This window comes from Gordionus sp. m RMFG-2023, chromosome 1 (genome assembly GCF_954871325.1).
Source record: "Gordionus sp. m RMFG-2023 chromosome 1, tfGorSpeb1-WG-v2, whole genome shotgun sequence".
In the NCBI taxonomy this organism is placed as follows: Eukaryota; Metazoa; Nematomorpha; class Gordioida; order Chordodea; family Parachordodidae; genus Gordionus; species Gordionus sp. m RMFG-2023.
Window position 1 is genome coordinate 46,014,799 of NC_088775.1, and position 14,720 is coordinate 46,029,518.

General features: G+C 27.7%; 1 protein-coding gene across 1 annotated transcript in view; it reads left to right on the forward strand.

Moving 5' to 3' along the window:
• Window positions 1–8,377, forward strand: part of LOC135926301 (centrosomal protein of 135 kDa-like) — a 46,709-nt gene extending 38,332 nt beyond the window's left edge. The window contains exons 19-21 of the mRNA XM_065462125.1: window positions 3,189–3,465; window positions 4,601–4,827; window positions 7,880–8,377. Of these exons, the coding sequence (XP_065318197.1) occupies window positions 3,189–3,465; window positions 4,601–4,827; window positions 7,880–8,207 (832 nt within the window). The 3' untranslated portion in view covers window positions 8,208–8,377. The remainder of the gene's footprint in view (window positions 1–3,188; window positions 3,466–4,600; window positions 4,828–7,879) is intronic.
• The last annotated feature ends 6,343 nt before the right edge of the window (window positions 8,378–14,720 follow it).

A 14,720-nucleotide genomic window follows, 5' to 3' on the forward strand; every position in this document is an offset into this window, starting at 1 on the left:
GTTTTTTGTAGATCCTTAAAAATATTATTTTTTTAAAAAAAACTAATAAAATAGGAGAAAAAATTCCATATAAATATATCCACGCAATAAAATTTTCTAAATAAAATATTTAAAAATTTTGGAAAAATCAACAAAATAAAAAAAATTTCTGGAAAATATATTCCTCAAAAAGATTTCCCAAATAAAAAGTAGTTAAAATATCTAGTAATCGAAACCATTTTTAAATAAAGATTTTAGCCAAAATAATCAGAGACCTGCCCGGGGCCATATTTAAAATTTTTAAAGGGCCGGGCCTGAAAAATTCTTTTCTAAAAAATCTGGGCCGAACATGAATTATTATATTCGTCAATTAGATATGGTTATAATGATTATATATAGTTAGGATTAATATAATGTTGGGTGAAAGTTAACCCTAGCTAATACTCATAGTATCTATTACATAATATAATTATAGTTTTCCTGCCAGGATAATAGGTAATAAATACATTATTGTATAATATATGTTATATTTTTTATTAATTAAAATATCAGTTTTATTTTTTTATAAATACAATTAATATAATATATTCTCAAAATATTATTTACACAAATGTTTTATAGTATCAGTTTGTAACACAAATGTTTTATAGTATCAATTTGTAATATACTAAATATCTGTTTAGAATAAAATAAAATAAAATATTAGTGTTGTTAAACGGGTTTTGAGCCGATTTTTAAAAACGGCTAAATCAGTATTTTATCCAGAAAAATATTACGCAAGCCTGAAAATTTTGTTCATAGAAGGAGCAAAGGTCTAGACATATAGTATCGAAATTTCGAGGTTTAGTCAATATTTTTCTGGCGAAAATATTGAGTTAGCCGTTTTTAAAAATCTGCAACATTAGCTAATATGCTTGCTTATTAAATGATAATACTCTCCGAAAAATATGATAAAATACCGAATAGGTAAAATTTTGTATATACCAGATCGAATATAATTTTAAAAAATTCCGAGCCGGGCCTAAAAAATTTTTTAAAAAATAATCCAGGCAGCGCTGGGCCCAAAAAATTTTTTTGAAAAATATCCGGGCCTGTTCTGGCCGGGCCTAAAATTTTAAAACCCGGGCCGGGCCGTTCAAATGGTACTTCTGCAGGTCTCAGAAAATTATAATACGTGTAAAGTTATCTCCTTATCTCGAACCCACTTTTGGGAAATTTAAGCCAAAAAATTATTATAAAATAAACGAATGCTTATCTATATACTCTTAATCTAATACTGCTAGTTACAGTTTACGCGATATAACATTTAATTGTAATGATCCTGCCCAGATTTTTCATTTTTAAAAATTTTTAAGATCAGCCGGATTTTTAAAATCATAGCATTTTTTAGCCCTGACCGGCAGGTCTCTGCTTTATAAATCTGAAATTTATTTTTTAAATTTACCCCTCGAAGTTTCGAGGTTTCAAGTAATTAAAAGAAGAAATATATTTTTTTCGTCATTAAACATTTCTTCCAACTTTTAGATCTTATGGGTATAGATCTGCAAAAGTAGGCCCGGCCCGAACGGGCTTCGGGTTGGGACGGGCCTTAATATTTTTAAAGAAAATTCGGGCCGCGTCGGGCCTTAAAATTATTTTAAAATATATAAACTTATCAATTTTATGTTGAATTTTTTATGTAAAATAAAAATATGTAACTTTATTTATAGAAAATAGACGCCATATAATAGAGATCTGCAAGGTAGGTCCGGCCGCCGGGGTCGGGCCTAATTATATTTAAAATAATCGGGTTCGGGCTGGGCTGGGCCTAATATTTTTTTTAAAAAATCGGGCCGGGACGTTTCGGATCTTGGAAATTTTTTTAAATACATCTAAATTTATCAATTTTATATTGAATTTTTTATGTAAAATAAAAATTTTTGATTTTATTTATTGAAACTAAACGCCATATAACATATGTCTTTTATTTTTGAGTAATAAAAATTAATTTCTATATTTAAATAAATTCGGGCTCGGCCGGTTAATTTTTTTAAAAAAATTTTGGGTTCGGGCTGGGCCGGCAAAACCATTTAAAAAATAAATTCGAACCCGGCTTGAAAAATTAGGCCTGATACAGATAACTACTTATGGGAAAGAATTTTAAAGGTTTATCATGCATGACTTGAAGAAATTTTATAAAAAATACCTCAATTCAATTTTACAATTTTTAGAACCTAGTTTTTTTTAAATTATGAAATTAATTATCATTTCCAAGAAATTTTTTTAAATATCCAATTGGGAGATTTAAATGGGGATTTTCTCAATTGCCTTCAAAAATATTTTTTTTTTCAATTACCTGAAAAGTTATAAGGATTCATTCAACATAAATTTACTCCTCATATTTTCGATTCCCTTTTATAAAATAGTTATCACTATAATTTTTTATTTGAGCATTGTAAGAATAATCTATTGTAATGTTTCATTTTCATCGTAGCTAATCTTAATTTGATGTTAGTTTTTCTTTTAAAATATCAAAAATTTATTTGAATACTTTTTATACTGTCGCTGCTAAATTATAAAGTATCAAAGCTACCACCATATTTATGAGTATTTTAAAATTAACTTATTTAATCGCTCAGAATTAGAACTGAAAAACTCCTTCAACGTTGAGAATACTCAAAGCTCAGAAAAAAATCGAATGTCCTTAATTATTTCTTTAATGCTCAGATATATATATATATATATATGAAAGAATAAAATAATTTTCTATTGATTTTAAGAAAATAGTAATTAGCAATCATCGCGCTATTGCTTTCGCCCATTTTCCCTATATTAACATCGCAATAATTAATTTGTTATGATTTGCAAAATAGTTTTCGGTGTATTTTATTCGTGATTTGGTTTCGCCTTCTCTATAAAATTTCCGTTATTATATATTGGCGATAAAAGTTTTGCTGTTATTTATTATATCTAAAATTATGATATTTTTTAATCTAAATTAATAATTTCTAAAAATATTAGTAGTTTGAATAAAATTGCTATTTATATTTAAATAATCGATTTTTTTTTTTGGGGGGGGGGGGTTTAAGTCATTTTTTTTGTTAAGCTAACTGTGAAAGCACTTGATCATTGAACTGCTTCTACATTTCATTGATAGTTATCAGTTAATCTTATAGAACAACATTCTGCTTATCAATTTTGGTTTTACTCATCATTTTTATCCTTTTCAGGCTTGAATTGGTATACAAGGACCGCGAATTGGAACAACACTTGTTAATTTCTGAGGCGGGAAAATCTGAATCCGCCGAAGCTATGACGTCACACGCGACGGCTGAGTCCATGACATCGCACGCATGCGCTCTTGAAAAAGCGGCGAATGAGCGGAGCCAAGAGGTACAACGCCTCAAGCTGGACTGTCGCCGCCTTGAGACTATTTGTCATGAGTCGCGGGTTGCTCAATTCTCACTTCAAGCCGAGCTCGATAAGAAAATCTCCGATGCCCTACAAGTTTTATACATAATTAATTCTTCATTTTAAGCTAATTAATTAGTTGATTTTTAACTTTATTATTAGGACAAATAAATTTTGTAAGTGATTTTTTTTTAATTGAGGCTCTAATCAGAATTTCGCGGTATATCTATTTTAAATAATAATTTATACAATTGCATTCCTAGAGGTAAAAATTTCCCGTTTAGAAGAGTCACTATCAAAAGAAAGAAAGGCTCCAAAAAAATCGTCATAAATCATGTGAGATATATATGATTGCCTTGTTTGTTGTAATTATAATAAATTAATTTATTAAATATTGGGAAATGTTGAATTTTAACAGGGAATACTTCGTGGCCTAATTCCCATTCAATACATTGCCTCTCTTCACCCAATTATCCTTCGTTTTCCTCCACATGTCCAAACTACCTCAATCAATTTCTTTTAACCGCTTAATTTTTGCATGCTACTTCAAACTTCCATTTTCGCCACTACACTTTTTTTTGACCCATTAGCATTGCCGATAACAGATGAAATGATTGAGTTTCTAGTGATATCTTTGTCACATATATTGCACTATATTTTTTTATCACTTTATCTTTCCTATATTTACAGTAAACCCTTCACATCTATATTTATCTTAATCTTAAATTTCTATTTAATTTTCCAATTAAGAATATCGGCATACATTCAATCATATCTCCATTATTATGATAAACCTAAACGAGTTCAAGGCGTTATTAGTGCAGATCCAATGTAATTTCAAAATTTTTACTATCCCTATCAAAAGGTCTGACTATCGTTCGTGCCTCATCCTACATCTCTAAAATGGCAGTCAGCAACCATTTATCTGCTTCTGCTAATCTCAAAGCTTACTTTGTGATCTTGCATGGTACTATGTCAGATACCTTCTCCAGGATACCTATCAATACGAATTATAGCTTATTTTCCTCTCTTGATACTTTCACTAAATCACCACGAGGTGTGAAACCCAACTGCATATAATCTATTTTTGAACCTAATTATTTTTTCTAACTCCGAAAACCTTCATTTATTGATTGTTACTATATTCCTAATCGCTTTGTATTCCCCAAATTTTAACTATTTACCTTTTCGGAATTAACCAATACTATAAATATAAATAATGATGCCTTAGCTGACCAAAACGGTGGAAGATTTTAAACGCGACTTTCGTCTGCTTCGTGTAGAGGTAGAGAGTAGACGTCAATCTGTCAAGACGTTGGAAGAAGTCATCACATGCTCAAGGAAGCGGGAGACTAATTTACTCAATCAAATACGTAAATTGGAACTCAAGACCAAGCAATTGAAGGACGCCAACGAATCCCTAACTAGACGAACGACTCAGACTATCGACCTCACTGGGTAAAGGCTATAATATATTAAAACACAATTTCAATTGAGCAAAAAAATGATGTATGAATTAGACGAGCTAATTTTGTATTGAATATAGGGCATAAAAAAAGTAGCGCGCGCCACTACAACTACCTTCTCAAAAATCATAAATACTATTAATAGCGCTAACGATACCTTTGACCCTTAAGAGCGTTCGTTTTAAAAAAATATTCATGGGGTATATACAGACCGAAATTTTATGTTATTTCAGTCATTTTTTCATGATATTAACGAAATTATTTTTTAAAAAATAACCTATCTAATATAATAATTATTTTAAAACACGAATTATTGACCCTGGAATATTTTACATGCGTAAATCCAACGAAGTTCATTGAATCAATTCCCTGAATTGCCATTTGTGCATATAGCATAACACTTTGTTAAAGAAATTAAAATTTTTAATATAGATAGTAAAGATATAGGAACAAACTTAATTGAACATATCGAAAGATTTTCAGATATGTCCTAAACTGACAAATTAGAGACGAGTGCAACAAGGTAATTTGTGCTCCACACCTTGCTAATTATTACATTATAATCAATAAATAAAATAATTTTTATTTATATTTTTTTTATAAAATATGATATTATATGATTATTATGATAAAAATCTTGTTTTCTTATAAAGTTATCATCATAGTCATCATTTCTTTGAAGATAAGTATTAAAGTAATTCACTCCAAATCTAATTAAATATCCCAGGGTTAATAACAAAAATTATTTTCCATATTAAAAATTATTTTAACCTAAAGTAAATAATAATTATTTTTATCATTAATGATAAAACAAAACGACTTCTAGCCCAAAATGTTGTTTATATTGAAATAATTGGATTTTAAATTTAAGATTGATCAAAATTGATTAAATATCCTTGTTATCTCAAAATATTTATCAGGTAAGTTAAATTTTGCCTACATTATTGTTGAGTTCTGGACCAGCTTGCGGGCATCACGAACAGTGGGGGAGGGAAGGTGATGGTCCTTGGAAGAAACCGACATATTTTACTTAAATTACAACTAAATTTTAGTTACAACATCCTACCATTAACCTTAAACATATTAACCACATATTAAATAATTGGACGGCTTTCACTGCACCTTTGTAGAAGAGGGGATTTAGGTCGAAGTTAATTTAAAATAGTGTTTACAACACACCACGTAAAATAATTATAAGAGTTTACGGTATAAAATTATCTAATCGGTATTGCGTATTTAAAATTATATAGGTTGCACATTAAAAGAATTAATGATAACGAAATAAAAATTAATGATAACGTTCAATTTTTTTGCCCATTTATAAAATATAACAAAGCGATGAATGTATAAACATTATTGTATGGGATATTTTTATTTCATGATGTATAATCCAGGACGTAACCTAGATGGGGATGCCATAATATGTGAAATAAAAATTAATAATATTATTTGCTCATGTGGGTATTTTCTCACAATTTTATACAAAGGATGGGAAAAATATTAACAAAATATTTTAATGCTGTTTATGACAGCTCTCAGGGGGGGGGGGAATACTTTACTTAATAGAACTATTATCAATACTAACCATAAAAAAACTTGAAATAATATATTTTAAAAAAAGTTTTAGAACTATCAAAAGCAAATAAGGAAAATATAACAATTATGTTTTACAAAAATTATTAAGCAGCTTAAAAATCCAGACCGTTTTATTTACAGAATTTAATGTAATAACCTATTTATAAAATAAGGTTTGTACGGACCCACGAATACTTTTTAGGGTTAAATAACATCGCTGATTTAATAGCCAATAAATAAAATTGATATAGTTTTTACATTTAATTCCTCACTATTTTTAATTAAATTCATTTTTTCCATTTGGCTGCTTTTCAGGTCTAGGCGGGTAAACCAGTTTTTCCTCTTATCCCTTTTCTCCATTTTTTACGGGCCTTGTCATATCTAATTGTGAAATCCATTTTTATCATTTCATCCGTTATCACTTTTATTCAGGTAGTCTTGGGTCTTCCACTAGTCCTTGACCCCCTCCCCCTTGTTTGTTTCACTCTGTATCTTCTTTATCCAATCGTCTTTCGTTCATCATGCCCCAATCAACTCAGTCTATTTCTTCTCTAACCACTCCACTATTCGAAAACTTTCTCACAACATCTTGCTTGTTTTTTTCGGACATATCCCATGCACAAACCATTGTTATCTTCGTTCTTTTCAATTTAGCTTCGTATGCCACTTTCATTGTCCATGTTTCACCAACATAGGCTATAAAATTACGTAAACGTTTCCATTCAACTTTATAGAAACGTTTTATTTGTTAGAATAAACATTTTTCGAAACTTTCTTGCCAGAGAAAATAAATATACATTTCATTTGTCTTGCCAATCATTTTTCCACCATTACCTTTCAATTTGGTCTCTTGTATACAACACACCTCTACTCTTAGGACAGTTTCTTTAACAAATTGTTACCCCCCCCCCCCACGTCGAGTTGATATACTATTTTTTTTAAAATTGTAATATCACCGAGTATCCCCATTTAAACACCTTTTTAGTTCAATAAAAAGCCTTTGGTAAGGTAGTATACTTTATAAATAACACCTTAATATTAGGATAATCTTCATTTTGAATAATTACCACACTCTTCATAATTTTGCTAGATAAAATAGAATAGTATTCTAATGCTTATTTCCAATGCAAGCGATATCAAATGATTTAACAATACATTATTGATTTTTAATAATAATATATATTTATACTTAATATAGAAAATTTAAGAAAGCTAAATTGATTATTTTAACTCTCGAAAAGAGTAGCAGCGTGGCTTGAAAGGAATAGTAGCGTTACAAATTTATCTATTTTTATAGAAAAGTAGCTTTAGCTATTTGTACATAAAAATGGATTTAACTATTTTTATAGAAAAGTAAAGTAGCTTTACCTACACTACTTTAATTTGAATTCATTAAATCATAAAATACACGAGAATCAATTTTATATGATCATATATTTAAATCAATCTGGACTCTACCCTTTACTAAGTCCCCTTTCGACCGAAACATGCACCCACCGAGAATATTCTCGCGATAACAATCACGATAAAAGTTCTCGAAGAGCCCAGAACGCATCTTCCGTCACACCATCCGCTCCGCCTATTATAGTCCACGATGAAAACACTGACTATAGAATGCGATATTTAGAAGATCCGTCTCGCGATACCGACAACGTGTTTGAAAGTAACGATTCCGACCCCAAAAAACGCCACAAACAAGGCCAGCTTGCAAATGGCAAATTTAACGCTAAAGGGCGCGATGTAGGGAAAACTGGCTACAGCTCATCTTCTCCCTTTTCATCTCCCCCGTCATTTTGAGAACGTGATAGCAGAGAAAATAGTTGACTAAATAATATTAAAAGCTGAAAGGCTTTAAAGAGATGATTGACTATATTGTTATCTATATTATTTACATGATAAAATTAAATTTTTCATAAATTATATTAATGTAAGGGTGAATATTATATAATTTGCCTGTTGTTACTTACAAATTTATAATGGTGTTATTATTCGTTTATATTATTATTAAGTTGTTGTATACTCTATTAATTATAAAGTTTAATATTCCATTTACATATAAGCTTAAATAAATAAACATTTTCAAACTTAAAGTATAATTCTTTTGATGAAACCTAGATATTTTTATAAACTGTTAATGGAATTTTTCATCAATTTTTTTCTTTATTTAATATTTCGGTAAGTTATTGTTATCTTTATCAATAATTTAATTAAAAAATTAAAACAAATTATAAATTCAAAAATACCACTTTTAAAAAGGTAAAAAATATATTAATGATGAAAACATATGTGTAAATGACTAATTTTACCCTAGCATAATTAATTAATGCGAATAAAATAAGAGCGGCAAACCTCTAGGTTGTTGTATTATATCCTTCATTTGGGTCACCATTTCCAAGCAGGGATGTGAACCCGGACCCTGAACCCTCGTATTTAGTCTGTACCCGGACCCTTTTTAAAAGTGGAGGGTTCTAGGAGTCTTAAAATTTTTTTAAAAAATAATATAAAAATATTCGCAAGGTCTATAAGTCGAAAGGCTAAAAAATAATATTGAAAATAAAAAATAACAAAGGAAATGATTAATGAGAATTTTGATTGATTTATTGCTTTCTTTACGAGAAAAATATTATATTAACATTAATGATCTGCATCGAGCCTAATTTTTCAAGCCCGGCCAGGCCCGAAATTATTTTTATAATGTTTTGCCCGGCCCGGCTCGAATTTATTTAAATATAGAAATTAATACTTATAATTACTCAAAATAAACGATATATGTTATATGGCGTCTATTTTCTATAAATAAAATCAGTTTTTATTTTACATAAAAAATTCAAAATAAAATTGATAAATTTAAGATATATTTTAAAAAAATTTTAAGGGCCGACCCGAATTTTCTTAAAAAATATTAGGCCCGGCCTACTTTTGCAGATCTCTAATTAACATTACATTATAATATATTAAAAAATTGGAAATTTTAAGATCTTTTCAATTTTTTTATTAATTCTTTGTAATAATTTGCGGTTATATTAATTTTAAATTAAATTTCTGATTAAATAAATATTTCCTTATGATTTTATATTAATACAATTTTAAAAAAATGGAATTTATGAATTTTTAAGTTTTTTTTTCAAAACTAAATTGATAATGATATAAAAATACTTAAAATTAGTTTAAAATGTTAGCCTTTTTTTCTGAATGTTTTCCAGACAAAAAAAATATTTTTCATACCGGAAACGTAAAAAAAAATATATCTAAGCATTTTTGGATAGAGGATTTAATTTTGAGTTCAGTGATATAAAAATACTTAAAATTACGTTTAAAATGTTAGCATTTTCCCTTTGAATGTTTTCGCGACAAAAAAAATATTTTTCAAAATAAATTTACCATTTAATTTATATTTGATAATTACTTCACCCCCCCCCCCCCCCATGCCTTCCAGTACTTATAATATCTTTTTACTTATTATGAATTTAGTTTTTAAAAAAATTAAAAATTCCATTTTTTAAAAATTGTAATCATAACGAAATATAATTTAATCAAAAATTTAATTTCAAAATTAATATTATTAAATTTAATTTAAACCGCAAATTATTTCAAAGAATTAATAAAAAAATTGAAAAGATCTTGAAATTTCCAATTTTTTAATATATTATAATGTATGTTATTATAATATTTTTCTCAAGAAAGCAATAAATCAATCAAAATTCTCATTAAACATTTTCTTTGTTATTTTTTATTTTCAATATTATTTTTTATTTTCGTATCATGCAGCCTTTCGACTTATAGACCTACCCAAATAACTCTTATTGCAAATGCAATATTTGTTAAAAATTATAATATAAATTTTATGACTAAGAATTTATTATAATTAAGTTTTACATATAAAAATTTTATGACACTTTTTGATTTTCAATGGTTTATCAGTTGGACTGATTTGTACCGTTTTCAGTTCGATTTGTACAAACCGTTTTTGAGATATTTAAAGAACAAAATGGGGGGCCAACTTCACGACAGCTCCCCAACTTTTGAACTTAAAAATAAAAAGTGCATAGGTCGAAATTTATTATCGATGTTATTAGATCTCTCACTAAGAATTCTTATTATAGTGGTATCTAAATAAAAGAAAAAATAAAATATATTTAAATAAATTAGGATAAATATATATATAATATAAAAAGAAAACGAATTAATGAACTTGACGATTTTATTTTGATAATGAATAAAATATAAAATTTAGAAAAAATTATAATAAAAAATTTAATTATTCGAATGGTAAAAAATTAGAGTTTTTATACTCATAAATTAAATTATTTACAGTTATCGCTATTCAAAAATATATTTAAACGACTAAAAAAAACTAAATATTCAAATCTATTTTCAATTTGCTTTTTTCTGTTTATCATAAATATAATCTACCGTTAAACATGAAAATTACCCAAAATAAAATTTGAATATATCGACAAATATTATAATATAATTAAACGTACTTATAATAAGAAAAATTTGAATATATCGATAAGTACTATAATATAATTAAACTAACTCATAACAAGAAATATTTGCATAAATAAAATAATATTGTCTAACTATCTACATAATCACGACAAGCTTAAATTAATCTATCTCTACTACCAACTATCGATATTTTGTGAATATAAAGAATTTATTTTTTAGATAATAAATTCAATTAAAACCTCCATTATTTACAATGAATTAATTATTATGGCATTATGAGCTTGCTAAAATATCTAAACCTTATTACATTACAAAGGATAGCAGAAAGTTTTATTTGGAAAACAATGTGTATGATTGTTTGCAATATATAGATTTGGTCGATAAATTGTATTATAATAATTCTATAATAAAAGTATTAATTTTTACAGCAATAAATTTTGTCCTATTTGATCTCAAAATTTAATAGATAACCGCCAAAAAAATTTATCATACCCCCATTAAAGCAGCCTACCCCCTCAAAAGAATAGGATGCAAACTGTTCCTACCCCTCCCGCTCATGTGGACGCTGGGGGGGGGGCTAACTTCACGCTATAATATAAGGTTTAAAATTTGATTTCCGAAATAAATAATGAAGATATTAATTTGAGGCATCATTAGGAAGAAAAAAAGATTCTCTATCGTTGTACGTTAAAAAAATTTAAAAAAAAATAAATTTTGAGTGTTTTTATTTTTGGCGCCATATCTTTAACGGTCAATAGCTGGGAAACGGTAATAGTACAAATAGAGTTTGAATCGGTACAAATCAATCCCGTTTTAAAAATTTGAAAAATCTCAAATTTTGAATATCGGGGGGGGGGGGACTAACTTCACGCTATAATATAAGGTTTAAAATTTGATTTCCGAAATAAATAATGAAGATAAAGCTTAATTTGAGGCATCATTAGGAAGAGGAAAAAATTCTCTACCGTAGTACATTAAAAAAAATTTTTAAAAAATAAATTTTGAGTGTTTTTTATTTTTGGCGCCATATCTTTAACGGTCAATAGCTGGAAAACGGTAATAGTACAAATCGAGTTTGAAATGGTACAAATCGGGTACAAATCAATCCCGTTTTAAAAATTTGAAAAATTTCAAATTTTGAATATCGGGGGGGAGGGCTAACTTCACGCTGTAATATAAGGTTTAAAATTTGATTTCCGAAATAAATAATGAAGATATTAATTTGAGGCATCATTAGGAAGAAAAAAAGATTCTCTATCGTTGTACGTTAAAAAATTTTTTAAAAAAATAAATTTTGAGTATTTTTATTTTTGGCGCCATATCTTTAACGGTCAATAGCTGGGAAACGGTAATAGTACAAATAGAGTTTGAAACGGTACAAATCAATCCCGTTTTAAAAATTTTAAAAATCCAAATTTTGAATATCGGGGGTGGGGGGCTTACTTCACGCTATAATATAAGGTTTAAAATTTGATTTCCGAAATAAATAATGAAAATAAAGCTTAATTTGAGGCATCATTAGGAAGAGAAAAAAATTCTCTATCGTTGTACGTTAAAAAATTTAAATAAAAATAAATTTGGAGTGTTTTTTATTTTAGGCGCTATATTTTTAACGGTCAATAGCTGGAAAACGGTGATGGTATAAATCGAACTGAAAACGGTACAAATCATTCTCTATCGACCTATGCACTTTTTATTTCTAAGTTCAAAAGTTGGGGGGGGGGGGGGCTGTCGTGAAGTTGGCCCCCCATTTTGTTCTTTAAATATCTCAAAAACGGTGATGGTACAAATCGAACTGAAAACAGTACAAATCGGTACAAATCATACCAACTGATAAACCATTGAAAATCAAAAATTGTGCGGCCAACTTCACGGACCTCTAAGAACATATTAAAATCATATTGCAATTTTTTGATATGAATTAAGAGAGATCACTTTTCTCTGAGATTTGGCTAATTATCTAAAATCTAATTTTTATTTAGAATATTTTCCTTATAAATTTAAAAGTGCTAGTCCATTAAACGGTTTTTACCGGTGCTATTTCTTAAATAGGTTTTTAACCTTTTCAAAGTTGAAAAAGATCTTTTATTAGTGCAGGTACTAACGGTAAAGTAGCCAAAATAAAGATAACAATGTTTTGTATTAGGCAGGGAATCTAAAGTGAACACACAAAAGGCCTGTTAAACATTTACTTGTCTCAAAGAGTGCTCTATTCTGTCGAGATTTTTATAACAAAATTCGACATCACAAAGTAACTTATCATACTAACTGAGATTTTCTTAATATCCTCTCGTGTTTCAAGTATAATCAACAATTCAAACTCAACCGGAAAAAGAAAATCAAAGCTTGCTCTTTATCTTTACCAAATTAAAGGATTTTTCTTTTAAATTATAAAAAATAAATTAAAACTTTAAAACTAATTTGTTTAACAATAATACTATTAAATTTATAATTGTTTTTCAAAAAATATCTTTCAAGATATGCAGATCATATTTTTTCTCCATCCTCGGCTCTACTATGCCAGAAAATATTTACAATATATCTTTATACCCCCCCCCCCTACCTGTTATTTAATATTTTAGTTCATATAATTTTTAATTTAAATCATGTTATCATTTAAAATTGAAAATATTTTTTTTTAAAATATATTTCATTTTGATATCGTACATACAGGGATCCAAACCGAACCTGACTGGTATTTTCGAACCTAAACCGAACATAAATCGCTAAAAAAAATTTAGCCGAACCTGATCCGAACCGCTAAAATGCCTTTAAACCGGTTCGAGTCTCATGATTTTATGCTTATAAAATAATATGTAAGTTATTAATAGATTTCAATTATATTCGAATTATTTTTAAATCATCAATCAGATTTAATTGAGTGTCGGTCATAATTTTTATAAACTTTAGTATATTGTCATTTTACAACATTTTTAAATTATTTTAAGCTTATAAATTATAATGCTTAGAGAAACATTAAATCCTATTATAAATGACACATTGAATCTGATATCATATTGGCAGTGCCGGCTACACAAGTTAGTATGGAAAGATGTTTTTCAACAGTTAAATTTATACTATCTCCCTATAGATGTAATTTGAGTGAGACGAATTTTGAAAATATATTAATTGTGCGGCTTATTAAAAAAATTTAAGTGAAAAAAGGAAAATATTGTTCATTTTAAAATTAATCATTGATATATATTTTTATATTTATAAATTAAATATTATTTTATAATGTGCAATTAATAAAAATGAAGGATTTATACATGAGTTTTTTAAATTAATGATAAAATAAAAAATATTTTCCTATACATAATTCGAATGTCCGGTTTTTATAGGTTCGAACCGAACCAATATTTTAATTTCTTACGAACCGAACCTGAACCTTAAACCGTTCTTTTTATCCAAACCCGAACCGATATTCTTTTCGGTTTGCGTACATATTATTTTATAAACAAAATTATTGGTAATAAAAAAAAAATTTGCCCTCCCCCCTCTTGTGTCATTGGCATAGATTCTAAATAAATGTTTACATGTAATTTTAAATTTTAAGATAAAACATCTAACAAAACAATTAATAGAAAGATTAGTTGATGATTTATCAAGGTCTTCAACTGATTTCAAACAAATAACCTGTGAAAAAAAACAAATAATTTAATATCCGATTTTTTAAGTACCCCACAGCAGCTGATATGATTGTTAAAAATGATTTAAATTTTGATACTCAACAAATTTTAAATAATTTTTTCGATAATGAATGTCGAGATTTTAGTATTTTAAAAGAATATCCTGATGCAAAATTGTTATTCATAAAATATAACACCACATTCCCTTCAAGCGCCTGAGGAAAGACTT